Raw genomic sequence first — 19,993 nt, forward strand, 5'->3', positions numbered from 1 at the left:
ACTAACCGGTAAAATACAGTATGTACAACACATGCCATGCAACCAGTCATTTGATAGGCCAAGTTGACAACTTACAACGGGTTCACATGATAAAAAAATGAAGTGTGTTTTGCACTTAAAAATGTTTCATGGGGCACCACTTTGGTGTACAGTGCACACTTTTTGTATGCAAAGCACACTTTATTTTTTAGAGTGCACATTATATGCTAGCATAGGTGAGCCTGTGCCAGCTCACTTGTTGTAGTGGTGCTGGGCATGCAGGGTAGATTGCAGCTAATTCTCAACCATATTGTAATCATGAAGTCAACCAGAGCTGGCTTCTATCACATACATTTAGGTGGCCTTTTGAAGCCAGCAGTGTTATGGCTAAAAAAAATTAATTATCTAGCTACAACTCTGTAACATCATGCAACATCCTACATTGCTCAACATGTCAACATGTTTCATCATTCCTACTGAATTGTTTCGTAAATATTTCAAACCATTGCTTTATCCTTAGGTCCCTAGACTACATACTCACTTTGGTGATACTCTTGGTCCAGGGACTTGAAATCTTGGCTCAACCTCATCTAAGTCCCAAGTACTGTCATCATCCTCTCCTGACACTTCATGTATTGGCCTAATAGTATACCGGAGATTTGTATCATCAAGATTGTCAAACACCACACCTAATGATCAACACGTTAATTGACTTGTATATACATGTAAAGCAATTCTGACCATATCCATTGACACAAGTATCAATTCTTGTGGCATTCTGACTTGACTCACGCCAACTTCGAAGAGACTGTACCATCTCATTTTCAGTAGCATATGACATGTACTCCATTTGTGGCAGACGTTGACTGACCAATCTCATCACCTCATTTTCCTCTACATTATAATGTAATATGTATACTGGTATATATACATATGGTTATAGTGCCTACCTGTATTGTTGGGAGCATAGAAGATGGTGGTTGTTGTACGAGGTAAGTGGAGTGGATCAGGCTCAAAAGTCACTATGAAACATAACAAATTATAAATTTTATGCAAGCAGGTGACAGAACGTTTTGTCAGTATCGATGTGTTAGTCCTTGCTTACTACATTATGTGTGTATGTGTGTATGTCCTTAGGTGAAAGATTACAATTTGTGAAGCTGGAAACCACTAGGTGTGTCTTTGTGTTTATTACTACCTTAAGCACCTGCATCTATACTGCTACTGCATACAACCAATACTTAGCTAAACAGCATGACTTGTGGTTATTTATTACTCTCTGTAGCCCTTTTATAGGGACTTATACCTAAACTGTTTAAACTATCGAAAGCTCTTGGTCATGACAGTACTAGACTTCTTTAATTAACAGTTATGTTTCTCACTATTCATAGAATAGTGCTAGCTATATAGCTAACATACCAATTGCAATTAATGACACATATACATGTAAACTTACCAAAGCATTTATCTTTTACAGAGAATACTCCAACTCTAAGGAATACATATAGTATTACAGTTCAATACTATAATATATATATATGCATGCCAGAAAGCTTAAGAAGCCTCTCAAGATTGTTTGCACAGGGGCATTACATTTCAAGCCACAGATATGCTGATGTACTGGTATTCAAAAATGATTGACTTATAGTTTTGGAAGCTTCCACTGAACTCAGTATACTGTACTAACTCAGACCAAATACGGGTCTATATACTGAGCAAATTTGAGCACCTATATTGCATGTAAATAACAAATCATAATGTAACAATAGAAACAATACAATACTAACACTACATATACACAATTAATATTACAATAAAATAACATGAAATAACATTTACTTATCCAAATCTGTACATGCATGTATACAAGGAAGTTGAGGTTGGTCATGCATCACCGTTTGCCTAGAGATCTCAACCAACTGTCAAACCAATTCATTGACAGTTCAGATTTTTTTTAAAAAGTCTTAGGCTTCATGATCCATAGCTTTATCACCCAACTGTGTAAACACATTATGTAGGTTTCCTAACTATAATGGGGAAGCCCCTGTCACTAAACATTGTAAACTAGTACATGCTATTATGTAGAATCAATTCCAGGTGCCATGTTTCCTGTTGCATTAATCACATGCCATGGGCTATTGTGCATGACAAACCTCCAACTGTGATACAGTTAAATGGTGGTGCCACCAATGAAGTGCCACTCAAAAAAAATTTATAGTGTGATAGTCCCATAGCTATGTGGCAAGACTCTGACTGAACAGGGAATCGGTTGAGACTAACTTACATCAATAACACAACAAAGAGTAGCTAGAACGGGATCTTACTTTATGCCAATCACCACCAGTACCGCTAATAGTGGTAATACGAGCTCGAAAGCTGTTCCTTTGGGTCGCCGTATCTGTGACAAAAGTTGACATATGTCACAGACTATTCATGGGAACAGAAATTAACTTTACTTGTAGTATGAAATTCTTCCAAAGTAGAAGATAAAATCGTCGATAGTTAACTGCCGCATTCAGTCGAATCATTTTGCACACTGCACACGGCAAATGACCCGTCTTCTATACTACAACATTAGCGCGTGACTTCCGTTGGAGGGTTTTGATTATGGGCTCTTATACCAGAACAGTTACATAATCATGGTAATAGTAAAATTCCCCATCCGTAAATGCTTGATTCCACGAAAGGGTCCGAGGTAGCCACAGCACCTATGATTAAGCTTGAATGCCTTCTCCCTTAGGCTATCCTAACAGCCTAAGACTAAGTGTCTGCCTTCTGTGTACACCCTCCAGTGCCTAACTGGTAAAGTAGATAATAACAATAACAAGTGACTGTTGTTTAGCTGGCTATATAACCAGGCAAGCATATAGCTGATCATAAGCTGTTGTAGTTTGTAGTCTAATTGCGGGGATAACTATTCACTTTCTGGCATGAAATTTATAAGTTACCTATATCTTCAGTGATGCCGGCAAGAAGTCTAGCTAAGTAAAAATGCATGCATGCAGCCATCTGCTCAGACTGAGCCGGGTGTTGGTGATAGGCCATGCATGCTAGCTATATGCATGTATGCATGGACAGCATGGAGTCTTCTTCTTCTTTAATATGGACTCTTGGTCTGTAGCAGGGGCGGATCCAGGAGCTGGCAAGGGGAGGGGCACAAACAGGCTAAGTTGTAGGTGGTTAGGGAGAACCAGATTCCCTAGCTCAGTGCTGCATTTTTGAAGCAGCAAATAATCACCTCTTAGTAGTGTCTCACTGTTTATTATTGCCATTTTGGCATTTTCAGATGGCTGTGAAGTCTTAAAAGCTGTTTAAAAGGCTCTGAATGTCTTGAACAACAGCAACACGATAATTATTTTTATAGGTGCTTAGTACGGACGAAGGTTTTAGGTGAGAATCTTACAGTTAGTTTAACTTTCTTTCGCTTTGGTTTCAGGCGAACTTGTAGAAACATGTGCATATTTTCATGAGTTGATGAACTGATCTTGACCTGACATAAAGTTTAGTAGTTATTCTAATCAGAAGCATGGCTGGCTCCTCCACAAGGTGGGGGGGGGGGGGGGGGGGGGGGAGGGGGGCATTTGCCCCAAATTCCCCATCCTGGATCCGCCATTGTGTAGGCTTGTAATCTCGCGGTATGGGGCAAGACTATCATGCATACTTCTGTTATGACCGGACTCTTGGTACAATTAGCTACCCATGACCAGTGTATCGTAACAACATGGCAAGCAAACACTCGGATGCTTCAAGGCCTCTGAGCATTCATTTTAGAGTTATCATTTGTCAAACAAGCTGAAATTGTTTACTTCAAAGTGTAACAATATCAATATGTTTCCATGAAAGCTTAGGGTTCATTGTGATGGCTATAGCATATATACTCAAAACTTCATTCAATACATCATGCCAGTGACTTTCAAAAGCTAACAGTATAGCTACTTTATAAGCTCTTAGATGTAATTTATATTATTGCAAATGGGAAGTCAAAACAGATGGTAACTTAGCTTATAATCCAAAAACAGCCAAAAAACCTAGCTATGTAAATAGGGTGTGGCCTTCAAAAGCCTGGGTAAGTATGTAGTATATATAGCTAGCTAAAGCATGCTATGCACTGTTTTCTTAGAAAACAACACACTGTCATGGCCATGCAATGAAGCATATATATAAGTATAAATGTACAATAACAAAACACAAGTCAACTGAAATACTAGGAAAGCCAAATATGTCACAAGCGACACACATCATGATAGCCAGCATTAGGGCGGAGACAGTTCCAGTGTCTTACAATTTTGTCAAAATCAAGGTGTTTGTAAATCAAAATTAGACTAGTTCTGGTGGTGGAGTTCATTGAGTTTGGAATTAGAAAATGATCTGGATGAATTATTACATGCAGATGCAGTGCTGTACACATTAGCATCTGTTTGGTGCATTAACATCATTCTACTTGTATATGCTAAAGCACACACGTGGCCTAGTTGCTGGAGACATGGCAATTAGAGTCACACAATAGAGATCAGATATTCATCTGCTGTGATAGGCATTTATCATGGATCCTTTATACCATTTATAGGCATTCACTGTAAATGCAGTAAAGATGTACATGAATTTGCTTTGAACTAAAGCACCATGCATGCACTCTATATTGGAATTTGAATTAACATTCAAGTGCTTTTTAAACATAGGTGTACTTTTATAGATACAGATGATTGCAACTGCATTTGTTTTCAAAAAGGTAGCACAATCAACACCTTTATTCAAAACAAAATAATTTACAATTCTTTGGTATAAAAAAATGCTTTCATGGCATGCATCCCACCAGTGTATGCATGGAGCATAAAGTGCGACACTTGGACAAGGCCTTTTCAATCTATACTAACAGCTGCAGGTGATTGTGTAATATATCACCTTCAAAAGTCATGTGATATCTTATCAGTGCTAGGGTTGACTTTCATCATGCAATGATTTGTTTTGTAACTACAGCAGGAAATGATCACATACATCACATGACAGTTTGGTGAGAAACAGTTTACCCGCCACAAACTGAAATGCACTCAACATAAAAAATTTATTTATCAGAAAAACACCTGTTACAACTATACCCTGATAACAACAATGATTAGCTATTGACAGAATTTGTAGAAATTGAGTTATCATGCAGTATTGGCCATTGTGTGGACTTACATAAAATTTTGATGTTTAACAACATAATGTCATTATTTGCTTTATTACTACATAGAAATAGCTTAATGATACATAACTGCAGCATCCAAATTCAAGACTGTTATTTGTATAAATATATGTCTATTGCAATAAATCAAACACATTTTACACAACACATAATATAGCTATGTGTCAGTTTATAGTATCATCTAAGTGTATGCATAAGCAGCAAAGTTAATGTCTGCTAACTACTGTTCTTCAAACAACTGATCCCTAGCAAAGTTGAGGAACACCTGTACAAAACAAAACATGAAGTGATGTTGTATTTTATTCATCAGATCTCACTTGTTCCAAGGTGGTCTGACTAACACTGTAGTCCACTATCAACAGGCGAGTCTTGTTCTCCTCCAGCTTGCGGAAGAGATATGACCAGGTCAAATCATGTCCTTCCAGTTGGTAAGAGATAGCTCCCTACAAGAAAGTTGTATCACTTGGAGTACTGAACATTTCATAGACAACAACATTACATTTCAATCAAATCAATTTAAATGTATGGGATGAGTGTTAAATACATACTCTATTAGAACAGTCAGTAAATTTACAAGGAATGGTTTACTACGATATACAACCTGATGCTCTTCAAGTAGCGTAGAACTTTCAAAGTTCTCCTTGATGAAGTTATGAAAGTTTTGAGTGGCTGACACTGCCAGTGGGGAGAAGGAGGGAGCAAAACTCTCCGTAGGTGAAGACACAGATGTTGTTCGCTTAGATCCCTGTCGTTGCAAAGAAGATCTACCCCGTGCCAAAACATGCTGAGATACTGAACCAATAAAATCCTCTGGTGACCCAATCTTCACATGAAGAGTAAATCCTCTGCCAAATCTGTTAAGTGATCACATGTTGAAACAAAATAAAGGAAGAGAAGTATACTGACTTAGTCTTGAGGTGCTGTATTCCACCGAGACACTTGAATCCTCCATTTACCATGATAGCTAGTCTGGTACACAAAGCCTCACACTCTTCCATACTACAGTAGGACAACACACAATCAGGATAACTACCTTTAGACTGTTTATCACTAACCTGTGGGAAGTGAGTACAATAGACTTGCCAGCCTTAATGACTGTGATAAGAGCATCCCATAAATGACGTCTGGTAGCTGGGTCCATACCAGTTGTAGGCTCATCCTAGTAATAGTTAAGTTTTTAGTTCCACACTACCAACAATAGTAAGTAACTTACCAGGAATACAATAATGGGACTTCCCACAAGTGCAATAGCAGTGCTTAGTTTACGCTTGTTCCCACCACTGCAAATGAACAGATTGTGAGTACTTTACATGCATGCACAAATAAACACTCACCTGTAAGTTCCACATAACCTATCAGCATGCTTCAACAAATCAAGTCTTTTAATTTCAGTGTCTACAGCATCTTTGATTTTCTTTTCAGGTATTCCCCTTAGACGAGCATACAACCACAACAACTCATATGCTGTCAAGTCATCTATCAGAGCATCAAACTGCACATAGAAAAAGTCACCTAATAACTTAAAGATAATACTATAAATTTTACCTGTGGACAGTATCCAATTCGTTGTTGAACCTAAAACAAGAGTGAATAAAAATACTTTTAGTGAGTACGGTAGTCTAACCTTCCTAATGTCAGTTGTAATGTCATGACCAGTGATAAGAGCCGTACCACTGGATGGTCTGGTGTCCCCTGTTAACATGTTGAATGTTGTGGTCTTGCCAGCACCTACATGTGTCAGGGACAAAACAGAGAGGAGTGCATGTACAAAACACAGAAAGTGTAGATGCAAAGATCCATTTGTGCGTAGGGTAAACAGCAACTTTTACTGCACATGCTTGGATAACTCACTGACCTGGTTTAATTAGAGTGCTTTAATATATATTTCAGGTGTTGTTAATTGGAGAAAAGGTAAACGCATAGATTCAGGTTGTATCATATTGTGCAATAGTACTGTATAGTGGGAATCATAAAAGTTAGGGCTTTTTTGCCCACAAAACAACCAAAACCAGCCTCACATTTTCTTCATGAAAGCTTGGTAGAATTTGTTAAGCATAGCCAAGTCAAAAATGTCTTCAGAGCGACCCCAAACCCAAGTTTTAAATATTTTATTTATCTGAGACTAACTGCATGACTGATGCCTCCAGCCAAGCATAACTCAACTACGGTTAAGGCTACTACATAGCTTGCTTTCTACAACCACGTTGGCCCAAGATGTGTCTTTTCGCCAACCGCAGTAGCTCCAATGCATGCATCATGGACTTAACTTTGCCCTCCTTTGTGCCACATTTCTTTCTCCATTGGTGTTGATTTGTGGTAACATGCATCTGGCTTCAGTGCTTAATTTCCATATATAGTGACCATATAATGAATGGAACATAGCTGAAATTGAAGCAGAATGGCCACCAGTTTGTGTTATAGTAATATATAGTTGGGGCATGCATTCAGTCACAATTTCCATAGGTGACTGGATTAATTTCAGAGGTACTTTTCATACTGTTCTTAGCTTTCACCCCTGTACAACTGTTGGAACATCCCTGAAAACAAATACACATTTATTCAACAATTGACAATAAGGATGCACATTCAGTCCCACTTTTATTTCTATATTGAAAATAATAATAAACAAGTATAAGAATTTTTTACATTTGAGTAGGGATCATAGAAATAAAAGACAGTGAAACAAGGGAGGGCATATATACCTGCTACTATAGTAGTGGACATTTAATCATTACTTTAGCCATGGCTTTACTATTGTTAACTGAAGTAGGAATTAAATGTCCACTGGTATAGCTGCAGGTGTAGATGACCTCCCTTGTTTCATTGCTTTCTGTTTCTATGATCCCTATATAGTCAAATATAAAATTTCTAAATTTCTAAACTATTCCTTATGCTGTACTTGTATTAGCCAAACAGCAACACAGATTTACTTTTGTCATCAGTACAGTTGTATGTAAAAGCCAAACAGCAACACAGATTTGCTTTTGTCATCAGTAGTACAGTTGTATGTAAAAGCTGGGTATTGCTCAAATCAGACAACTTGTAGCTCTTTTCTATGATATAGGCTTCTGTACTTGTATGTGTCATATGATCAAAATACTCTAATTTAACAATCAATGATCTAATGGAGCAATTGCTCAACTTGATTTGCTGCTCTCACAGTCTACTTCCTTACTTCTTCTTATATACTCACCAGCAATGATCCATCTCTAAGGATTTATGCTTTTATTGTCACCATTAAGTAAAATAATCAACATGCACAATTCAATGTAAGGAGTCTGACTCTAATGTCTGGGTGATTGACCAGACAAAACACATCCAATTGGCCCAGATATCCTGACCCTGGTTTCAATTGTGATGCAAGACCAAATAACAGATGAAAACATATTTGCATGGTATACAGTTTATATATTATAGCTATACAGCGGGAAAATTTTTATTCTGACCATTCACTCCCAGTAGTCCAAAACACTCTCCTCGAGGAATCCCAAGACTGAGTCCTCTTACAGCATATTTAGATGGGAACCAAGAGTATCCTTCTAAATGTCCTCTGTATTTCTACACATAAAAGAGTGCATATGCATCAAATATCTATGCAACCAACAAATAGGAAACCAAAACTAATCCAAAAGCAGATACGTAAATTGTTAGTGTGGCTTTTCATGAAAGCTGGTAAACTGGGTAAATTCATGGACATATGCATTGCAAGGAAAACTGTGGCTTTAATAATAATCTGTGAACACAAAAATTTAGCAATTGTTATTGTATATGTATGTACTATACTGTGGCCAATCCTTCTAAAAATCGCATACTGCTGTGCACTTTACACACCTTCTTTATGTTCATTAACTGAATGATGTCATCACTTGATTCTCCACTACTGAGCCTGTTTTTCTCTGTTGCCACATCAGAATCCTAACAACAACATTATCATCATGATACATACACATACAACATCATTGCAGTAATTCCTTGGCCACCACCTTTGATATCACATCTTTCATTTTTGGAAGGCTGCATTCTTGATTCACAGCTTGGCTGTTTTGGATTAGACATCATTTCTTTTTGTAATTGTATATGCAAGCACCAAAACCTTTGGGGCTTTTTTACCTATCTTTTTTATTTTTCTGTAGATAAACAGAAGAACCAGATTTTAAGTAGCATTTTTACTATTTTGAAACTAACTTTTGTAGCTTTGTATTATGCTGTATGTGTGACTGCTCTATATCAGGTATCTCGAAAAGTACATCTACATGCATGTTTGGTTTTCACATTATAACTGATTGATATTTAAAGAGGTTTCCAATCCATTACTGAAGGATTGCAGGTAGCTTCGCTAAAAATAATTTTTTTGTGGTACGACTGTGGATCACCAACTTCATGGAAAATCTGCCAAAATTCCAGGCACTAGTATTATCCAAAAATTTATATTAGCATGTTGATACCAACAAGAGGAGGTGATAAATAGCAAGCATGATTGTATGGTTTCCTGATCTAGATTCAGGAAAGAAAAAACACTGACAAACTGTCTGGGCGTACACAACAGAACACATTCCTTGGTACTGATTTGCCTCATATTTTGGTGAGAGATTTAGCATGTATTGGTTGTGTGTTGAAATCTTGTTGTATATGTGCATGCTGAAGTGTTAAAAATGATAAACATCACATGAATTGTGGTGAGGATTGCAAATTACTGCTACATGTACAGTATGTACTACTCAAATGCAACGTCATCTCGCGAGAGTGTAAGCAATTAAAAACTCACTAATTAAAAGGCGTGGTACCTGTTTCACTTGTGAGTATTCATCCCATTTCATTTGGAATGAATACTCACAAGCAAAACAGGTGTAAGCCCTTTAATTAGCGAGTTTCTTAATCGCTCACACTCTCGCAAGATGACGTTGCACTTGAGTGGTACCGTATACAACTCACAGTAATGGCTAGTATTTATTTATTTGATGTGTGCACTCTTTACATTCTTGGCCACATGATCGCTACTCTATAAGTCCCGATACTTTAAAAAAGGTAACAACCCCAACTCAGACAATATACGAAAATGCATGTATATATGAACACACTAATGTAAGGTTTACGTAGCTCCGTTATAGTAGTACTTACTTCTTTGGAGCTTATTTCCACTGGTTCAATTTCTCTCTTCTTAAACAATCCTGTTATCTGATGAATAAAAAACTCTTGTTCTAAGAGTAGGGTTAATCCAAAAAACAGAAATCCCTCTGCTGCCATTATAATAAGATTTAATCCAATTCCAGGGAAATTAAAATCCAAAGTATCATCAACATAATCTATACCTTGAGCTTCACACACCCTGTTCATGTCAGTTTAAATACATTTCCATTTTTCTGTCACAGATACTTACTGGGGGAAGTCTCGACAAGCTTCCCTGATGCCATGGTTAGTGTGTAGAGTACCAAGACCTTGTGAGAATCTAAAACAAAATTTACTATTAGGGGAAACTTCTCTGACAATAATATGAAAGGTATTTTTTCTTGTGAAACTTTCCTTTATCTTGTGGAAAATTGTCAAAATGTTTTCAGGCTGTGACAAACTGTAATGATTAAGTTTTTAAATTATGACATGTCACTGACCGTTGTGATAATCAAAATGTATAGCCAATCATGCAATGATTTAATTTTGTTTTGGTAAAGGAGCTTCGTAATAAAAAAACATGATTGTTTCATTTTATTTTAGTTAATATAACTTATTGCAAGGTTGCACATTGCACTATATTTTGTGCATGTTGCTATAATAGGGTAGCACAGCTATAAATAATCTATAGGGAGATAATTCCAAACATAGTACTAACAGTAGGTGAGCAAGTGAGTATGTAGTTAGTTATACGTACATGGTCATATCTTCTTAGTACACACTTACGAATAACTTGGTATAACCAGAAATACATAGTTTGCAGTTTCTTGTGCGTCATCCTCCAGTACAAACACAATAATCAGACAGAACTGTCAGTATGATTACACCCCAGTTTAATCAATACACTACACACATTATACTCACCAATGCTGAGAAAAAGAACATTAAGATGGTAAGAGCAAATGCAATGAGGGAATTGGAAAATAAAAACGAGAGGCAGTATACAATCGGAATACTGCACCAGCAGAAGAGGAACTGTGTGATAAAATAAATATTGATGTAATGATAGCTATAGCCTTACAAATAGCAGAAACACTGCTCCAATGTTCTCCCTGTATGAGTCATTGGGAAAAGCAGCAAACAAAATCACAGCAGCTATGATAAGGATAAAAGAATTTATAAGATCCCAGAGATATGCAGATGTCCAGAAACTGGTGATGTGTACTCCACTGACAAACTGAATGTGTTTAGCCTGTGGTGGTGGTAGTAGTACCTTATTATGTGTATATGTAGTACAATACCTTTGAAGCCTTCTCAGCCACAGGATAAAGAATGAAACTAGCTGCCAGGAAGGACAATCCAAAGATGACTGTGATGGACAACGAGAACCCAAGGAAATTATTCTCCGCAGAATCAACCTAGAAAACAATTTATAAAGTATTTCTTATAAATACACACAGGATTTAAATATTGTCATATACAAATGGGAACATGTATTCCAATATGCTAGGGACGTTAAATGTTCTGCTGGTACTAGTGACTACAATTCATACCTGTCCCTCAGCAGTTCTTGGCAAAGGGTGATTATTAACTTTCAGTGTGTAAAGATCAGCATTTTCTACTCCACTCAACTCCATTACATGACGTAAGTAGATAGTATGGAAGGCATTCAATGCAGCAGCAGGCATGTGGAATGGCTGTAGAACAGTTTCATTATGACAATAAACTGTAATATATACATGTTATTTATCATACAACTTTTATATACTCACCGATATAATATTATATTACAATATACTGACATTCCACATACCTGATTGTTATAATAGATGGTTGCTCCGGTTATTTGTGTATTACTAATGGGAGCATACACTCTACCAACATAGAATCCATCAGTAAGTGCATCTGCTGCTTGACGAGCAGAACCACTGACTCTGAAGCTACTATCAACCATGGTGGAAACGTCTGTAGCACTATTGTCAACTGTGAAGATCAATGACTGAGAGTCAAAGCCAATGTTGCTACATTCAGGATATCTGTTGGAGCCTGATTCGAATACATATTTCATTGATAGATTCTGATATGCACAGTTAACAGTACTTTCATGGGTAAGTATTGGTATACCATGTATCATTCTCGTCAGCCCACTACCTTCTTTTGTACAATTTGATATGTTTGTGTACTGCTGCCTAAAAGTAGTGTTGGTGAATGCTTGATTACTGTTTACTATTGGAGTAGCACCAATCATCATACACATTACATCATTTGCATCAGCACCCATCGTGAAATTAACTCTTTCATCTGTTCTGCAAACAGAAAGTGAATTCTCATGTTTGCTGATCACAAATCCTGCCATGTATTGTCTGAAAAAGTCAGTGGTGTCAATTCGTCTATCAGCCAGTCTAATCAAATGGTCATCTACAAAGTAGCTGGTATAATCTAAAGGCTTAGTGGTGTCATCATCAATAGCAACAGTGGGTGGGTAAGGACAAAATGGATCATCCCCATCAGGTTCACGGTTTCCTCGGGTTTCAGAAAATGTGCAAGTTGCAAGATGACGCTGATTCTCACCATGCTTACTACAACTGTAAGCAGACAACAACTGTTAGTAACTTTTATACAATGAGGATAGTGACCGTATCATTTGCTATTATGATATTGGGTAAGTACAGCCAGCTTAGGGGCTTTTAAAAAGAAAAATCTAGTTATTCTGCATGCATTATACATACGTAATTTGTTGTACTTCTTCTCATTTGCTGAATGGGACATACCTGTCTGTTAGTGTATTGCAGTTGTATGTATATTTGTTGCAGGCAAGGAACCTGCATTAGAAGTCTGTTGTTTACAGTCACTGGGGAAAGGTTGAAATTGAAATAATAAACAGTGCTGCTGACTTAAGTTGTAGAACAGTGAAAAAACAATGTTGAACAAAACAGTAAACTTTACATATCTGAAAAATCTTTCAATTAACCTTATGACCTCAAACTAAGACTATAAATAGGTTATTATTGTACTGCCTGGTAGTTTGCTGGTGAAGTTGTAATGCTGTTCTTCTATTATAGCTGTTGCAAACTACTGTTTTATGTATGTTTTTAGCGTAATATTGTGCCCAGTTATACATACACAACTATTATCAAATATCATACAGTACGGTGATGCTACATACAGTGATGTCCGCTACTTTTAAAAAGTAATATATTTTCTATTACTTGTTACTGCCACTGCGATGAAATGCGTTACAGTTATATACTACTTCAGTTTAAAAGTAACTGGTAATATGTTATATTACACAATATATAAAGATACTTTGTCAGGTAATAATATTACAGTAACACACTAGTTAAATAATGCGTTAGTACTTCGTTAGGTAATAATATTACAGTAACGCACTAGTTAAGTAACACGTTAGTACTTCGTTAAGTAATAATATTACAGCAAGGTGCTGATTAAGTAACGTGTTAGTACTTTGTTAGGTAATAATATTACAGTAATGAGCAGTTATGCGCTACTTTAGTGACGCATTACTTATGTGAAGTAACTATCCATTAGATATTACTAGCGTTGGAAATGTAGCGCGTTATATTACTTCGTTACTACATTAAGTAATAATATTATGTAACACATTACAAAAGTAGCGTGTTACGCCCAACACTGGCTACATAGTAAGGGGAGGATCATTTGTGTATCATACAATATGATAGTCCTGTATATTAGGGACCACAAAGGTGTGGGCTTGATCCATGAATATACCACTTTAGCATGGGCATTCAAAGGTGCCGCTTGGTGTTTAATTTGCATATTGCCCGGGCAATATCATGGGAAAGCGGTTTGCCAATGACTTTGATGCCCAGCCAGTTCAAAGAAACGATACACTTTGACTCGTTATATTGAGCGACATAGAGTTTTGCATTGTGGGACTCGATTTTGTAGTGGTTGCTAAGCTGAGTATGTTCGCTCAGATGGACTAGTTGGTTGTTAGTAAAGGATAATGAAGGCACAAAATAGTTGTTTGGGCGATCGTGGATGCGTATTTCTACCCACCGCGTATCAGCCTTTAAACAAACCACAGAACGGAAAAACTACTACTGCTACGCTGAAATAGGTTAGTAACTTACAGTCCTAAGTACTTAACTTAATATAATAACTTACTTACTGTCCCAATAGCAAAGTTAGCTGGCTCAACTTAGTACAAAAATGATAACAATATAAACTCAATCCCACAATCGCAAGTTTTCTAACATAGCGTGTTGAAGCATAGTAACGTATTAATGACGTTTTAACGTATAGACAACGTTTTGATGGCTATTAGCCCACGCTTTTAAAACCACGATCAATTTTCAGATGCTACTGTATAAAACAAATGGGATGAGTTCTCATTAGTTCTTTCACTTATTAGGTGAGTGCGCCCCAAGTGATATATATCAGCTATACCACAGCTGCTTGGGATTTTGCTGACATATACACCCACAGCCCTCGGGCTTTGGATGTATATATCAGTAAAATCCCTTGCAGCTGTGGTATAACAATTAAATAAAACGAAAACCAGTCTCACTTTTCCCTGACAACAATGAGGTTAGGTAAAACTAATCTCAAACAAGCCTTCAGATCAACCCAAAACACTTTTAATTAAGTTGCTATGAAACAAAAAATAATAAAACAGAATTTTCTACTGACTGACTGAGTAACTGACTGATTGATGCTTTCAGTTAAGCATAACTCGATAATGGCTGAGGCTACAGGCTTGATTTTTCACGATTTAACATTGCTTCAACCGGATCTATCCATGCAAAAAACAGCAAAGCTGTATAAAAAGGGTGCAGCCTTTACAAGCCAGGGTGAAAAAAGTTGTGAAATCAAAGGTGGCAGCCATGAAATTGCTGTAATTATGTTAATGATAATACATTTTAATAATGCTTGCACTGGCTTTTGAAGACTGAAACCTTTTCATACAGCTCATCTGTTTTACATGGTTTTTGTATTTTAAATGGCACCATAAACTGGCTTTGAGGCTTGTTTTTACACAAATCATTGTTCTTATTATTTTATACAGATACAATAATGATGATATAAGAAAAAGTAGCACTCTACTAGTACAGACAGGGGCGTAGCCAGGATTTTTTGAAGGGGGGTTCCAGCACCAGCATTGAGTTACTAGAAGCAGGGGTCTGGGGGCATAGCCCCCAGCCGCTGAGAGACTTTCAATATTTTAATAAATCAAAACTCAGCAAATTGCTATATTTTATGCAAAAAGTACATTAATTATGATGCATTAAGTGCCCCTGGGATGAAGGTAGTACTAGATAAAGCCACCTAGTGGAAACAGACAGCATAACACATAGAGACACATAGTAATCTGTAAGTGATAGTTATCTCACTGTGGTATAAGAGCCATGAATTCACTGATACAAATGGAATGACTTACAATCAAAACAATATAACTATACAAATATGCATAGCATGAATTCATTTTGCATAACACAAGTGATAAATTACTGGAGCTCTATATCTTTAAACACTGCACACCAAAGCTATAGCAGTATAAGGTCATGCTAAGTTTTGCATTTAATGTTGGAATGTCTGAAAAACTTCATATGGACACGGATATTTAAATGCATGTTCTATTAGAGTATACCTGACTGCTCTATTAGAGTATATACCTGACTGCTCTATTAGAGTATATCGATCTTTTTAACAAGTTTTGAAGAGGGCTCATGTTACCTCTGTAAATCCTTCCCTGAGAGATGAATGTAAGTTTTATCAATTGTTGTGCTGTGCCATTACACTATATTGCTCACTCATTTTGTCCTGCCACACTAAATGGTGTGTTAGGATCCTGCTTGCAGAAGTCTAAATTTTACAGGGGGGTTCCTGAACCCCCCGGAACCCCCCCTCCCTACACCCCTGACAGAGAAAATACTTACAAATCCCATACAAAAGCCATTTTGTGCTGGCTTGATCATGGCTATTACTTATGAAGTTGTATTATAGTGCTTGTATTTTATTTGCAATGTCCTAGGTACAGCATGCATGATTGTACTATCTATCTATTAGAATTTTGTTTTGCAGTGAATGTTCTATTAGAGTGTTTCGGTTTTTGTGAAAAACGTGTTAAGTTGCTTAACTTTTAATATAGCAAATCCTACACATTCTTCCTTCTACTGTAGATATTTATTTAGCATCATGGCTACTTATAATCATCTTATTGTCCAGCCTGTTGTTACAAGTTTTGCTAGCTGAAGCGAACAACTATACCAGCAGCATCTCAGTGGTTAAGGATTGGGGTGTTCAGTATGGATGTCCCTGGTTCAAATATTGGTAAGTTTTTGACTTTTTTCATACACCTTTTTACTTGCAGTGACTGTTCTATTAGAGTATCTCGACTGTACAATTTGCAGTTGTTTGGTTACTCTATAGCTGTCAATGTGATTTCTTTTAAACCATAAAGGTTTTAGCTATGATGGTTAACCTATATTCATAATAGTTATTCCCACAAGCAGTTTACCTTGTAGGCATGACAACAAATCAGCCTTTTAAATGCAAATAATCGTTCATAGTTCTATGACTATTTTCATCAAACTTGGCACGTGATTTTGCCACAGTACATTCTTAAAGTGTAACAAGGTTCACAAAAATTGAACCGTGCATTTGATTTCATAATGATTTTTGCAAACTGTGCAAAAAGAATGATCTAAGCACCCCAAGCCCCCTAAATAAGAAAAAAAATTAAGAAATTATGCCAAATTTTGAGGACTCGTATTTCACGATTGTATTAATAGGCAATCTTCCATATGTCGGGTACTGAAGGTGCAGGGTGTTTGCAATACAAAAATTATCCCAATTCGAGAAGGAAGCATGGAACTATGTATGCATGAAATTGCATTTTCTTTCTTCCGGTAAATATACTCATGGTGTGGCATGCTGACTTTCTTGACTGCATGACACACTACTGTGTGTCTTGATCAGATCACCACAAAGTTGGTACCATGATTTGTTCACTTCAAATGCAAATTGTATTTTATGATAATTTCGGTAAAATAGGATGTTGTGGCATTGAAACAAACAGTATGCTTACAGTAGGGGTATACATAACTGAGAGTTAATGTTATTAAAATTTTAGCAGGCTATATAATGCCAACAGTCAAAAAACTTTGACAAAAACCTAAGAAAAAAAAGTTGCCTCAGCTGAAGCTCGAGCCCAGGCATCCATACTCACACTTGTAACCACTGTACTACCAGTGCTGCAGCTACTTACCTTCCTTAGTTTCTACCTTATAAATGTCCAACTGAAGTGACTTCTGTATATAACAAGAGTGCATGAAGAAGAAACCAAACCTGAACCCAACCCTAACCTAACACTAATAACTACTTTTTGTGTGCCCTAAAGTACAAAACTCGCGGCAAACCACTGGTCGCATGCCCTAAAGTCAAATACTTGGGGCATACTACTAGATGCATGCCCTAAAGTCAACTATTTGGGCATACTGGATGCATGCTAACCCTAGCTAGCGGCCATGCCGTTAAGTGAATGGTAACAGAGATAACCAGTCTCTTGTGCACGGAAACAGGGATAACTGGTCTCTCCTGCACTATCGTGTATTTAGGTGATGCAATCGCATACTTTTGGAATGTTGATAACAAGCATTGTAGATGATTCTTTGTTAGGGAGAAGGGTTATAATAGGTTGGAGTGGCGTGTTGCTACTATTTTATGCCTCAAAACAGTGACCTCGTGTCTGTATGCGTATGTGCACTTGTGCAAATGCTGGAAAACCAGATTTGGTGATCATCGCATCAACTGTAAACAGGTTAGTGATGTTTATTGTATTATTATAAATAGTCCTAGCCTGTAAAGTAGTGAAATTTTACGTTTGGTTTCACTAGGCCGATTTTTGCACTTCAAAGTTATATAATAGCTTTGTGGTTGCTCTTGTGTAAACAACAACTCAATAATCGAATCTATAGTGAGTAAATTTATATAGAGTTTTATACAGTGTCAGGACAGTTACTTTTTAAAAGTAACTAGTTACATATTACTTGCTACAGAACTATTTAGTTACAGTTACACATTACCCAAAAAATAAAGTAACTATAATACTACATATTATACTACTTTGTGTCCACAGCCTAAAGCTGTCATGTGTGAAACTACCACCTTATCACGTGACATGATTTCGTTGTTGGGCAATGTGCAAATCTTGGTTATAAGTAAGAAGCTGGTGAATAAGCTTCATTCAGTAGGCTTCATTACTTCATTGTGGCTAGGCAGTACTCAGTGGATTACTAACAAGATTAGTAACTTTGTCACTTGTAGTAATAATATTACATAATATTAGACTCGTTACAGTAACTATATTACTTAGGTAATGCGTTACATTTGTAAGTAAAGTAACTTGAGTTATATTACCTGTTTTTATAGTGTATTTCGTTATATTACTTAGTTGCCACAAAAGTAATAATATTACATAACGCGTTACATAAGTAACGCTTTACTCCCAACACTGGTTTTATAGGATTATATGGTGTGGTGTGTAAGTTATAGCAGTTTAGAAGCAGTAGATTGGAGGCCTCTACAAATTTGGCGGGGAGGAGGTTAAGCCACAATAATAAAGTCATTAGTGGCATATGCCTTTTGCGGTTCTGACAAGTGCTTGCCCCCTTTCCTTCAGGGTAGTCATCATCTTCTTCATGCTAGTAAACCATATCAAGGCATCATATCTACTGCTTTAAGAGATATATTACTGGTAGACACTGTGCCTGCATGATAGGACCTTGTACAAACTAGCTGGACCTGAGTGACACATCCCTTTACAATTTAGCTAGATCAATAACGATCAAGGGACACACCCCTTAATGATCTAGCTGCATTTATAGTGACTGAAATACAGTGGAACCTCTCTTAACATAACCCCCAAATTAAGGACACAATAGAACAAAACCTCTATAATAAGGACAAAAGCTTTGGTCCCAACACATCTAGTTAATACATTTTACCTCTGTAACAGGAAAACCTCTATATTATAGCAAGAAGTGGCCATTCTTGGTCCCAAAATGTCCATAATATAGAAAGGTTCCACTGTACATGCGTCTTACTGTGTAGCACATTGAAAAACAAAGCATGAAAGACCATGCTGTATAATCCAGTTGGCTGAGGCCCACTCATAAAGCAGTTACCCTAATTCAACAGCCATGTTCGATAACAGACACACGTTTACATCATAGCTTGTCTATAACAAAAACTAAACAAAATAGTGTATTTAAAAAGTATAAATTAAAAAATGAAGTAGGGACCCAAATAATAATAGAGGAACAAGAGAAATCAGTAACATAGCTCTGTGGTAAAACCTACTATTGAACAAAATAACTGTTATGACATGCCAAGTCCACACAGCTATCATTTCTCGTTTCACTACTTTTTACATAATGCTTAGATCCCTATATACTTCATTTTTTTTAAATTAAATGCACTGGTATACGTAAGAAATTCTATTTTCATTGAAACCCTATGATTGGTATTGCCTTGATGCTCTGTTTAACTACTATATAAAACAACACACAATAGCCAAGCTGTTAATCATACCTTAAACATTCAGCGCACTTGGCATAGCCAAAGTCACCAGACTTACAGTTTTTCATTAAATCATCCTATGTGCATGTAAAATAAACAATTGTAACTGGTGCACTCTACTCTTATTAATGCCAAATACTTTACTTACATTAAATTATT

General features: G+C 36.8%; 2 protein-coding genes across 2 annotated transcripts in view; both read right to left on the reverse strand.

Moving 5' to 3' along the window:
* LOC136249835 (phospholipid-transporting ATPase ABCA3-like) overlaps nt 1–2,577 on the reverse strand; it is a 37,830-nt gene extending 35,253 nt beyond the window's left edge. The window contains exons 1-6 of the mRNA XM_066041961.1: nt 2,436–2,577; nt 2,304–2,377; nt 1,436–1,470; nt 930–1,001; nt 721–873; nt 521–668 (exon numbers count right to left, since the gene is read on the reverse strand). Of these exons, the coding sequence (XP_065898033.1) occupies nt 521–668; nt 721–873; nt 930–1,001; nt 1,436–1,470; nt 2,304–2,377; nt 2,436–2,507 (554 nt within the window). The 5' untranslated portion in view covers nt 2,508–2,577. The remainder of the gene's footprint in view (nt 1–520; nt 669–720; nt 874–929; nt 1,002–1,435; nt 1,471–2,303; nt 2,378–2,435) is intronic.
* Nucleotides 2,578–5,257: 2,680 nt separating this feature from the next.
* The window catches only part of LOC136249834 (phospholipid-transporting ATPase ABCA3-like), a 46,102-nt gene continuing 31,366 nt past the window's right edge, over nt 5,258–19,993 (reverse strand). The window contains exons 25-44 of the mRNA XM_066041960.1: nt 19,847–19,911; nt 12,084–12,855; nt 11,824–11,967; nt 11,572–11,688; nt 11,352–11,522; nt 11,195–11,305; nt 11,057–11,139; nt 10,542–10,610; nt 10,283–10,490; nt 8,996–9,079; nt 8,611–8,722; nt 6,789–6,892; nt 6,710–6,739; nt 6,499–6,656; nt 6,378–6,444; nt 6,220–6,323; nt 6,071–6,163; nt 5,766–6,018; nt 5,482–5,607; nt 5,258–5,429 (exon numbers count right to left, since the gene is read on the reverse strand). Of these exons, the coding sequence (XP_065898032.1) occupies nt 5,385–5,429; nt 5,482–5,607; nt 5,766–6,018; nt 6,071–6,163; nt 6,220–6,323; nt 6,378–6,444; nt 6,499–6,656; nt 6,710–6,739; nt 6,789–6,892; nt 8,611–8,722; nt 8,996–9,079; nt 10,283–10,490; nt 10,542–10,610; nt 11,057–11,139; nt 11,195–11,305; nt 11,352–11,522; nt 11,572–11,688; nt 11,824–11,967; nt 12,084–12,855; nt 19,847–19,911 (2,916 nt within the window). The 3' untranslated portion in view covers nt 5,258–5,384. The remainder of the gene's footprint in view (nt 5,430–5,481; nt 5,608–5,765; nt 6,019–6,070; nt 6,164–6,219; nt 6,324–6,377; nt 6,445–6,498; nt 6,657–6,709; nt 6,740–6,788; nt 6,893–8,610; nt 8,723–8,995; nt 9,080–10,282; nt 10,491–10,541; nt 10,611–11,056; nt 11,140–11,194; nt 11,306–11,351; nt 11,523–11,571; nt 11,689–11,823; nt 11,968–12,083; nt 12,856–19,846; nt 19,912–19,993) is intronic.

The sequence above is a fragment of the Dysidea avara genome, chromosome 3, assembly GCF_963678975.1.
Source record: "Dysidea avara chromosome 3, odDysAvar1.4, whole genome shotgun sequence".
In the NCBI taxonomy this organism is placed as follows: Eukaryota; Metazoa; Porifera; class Demospongiae; order Dictyoceratida; family Dysideidae; genus Dysidea; species Dysidea avara.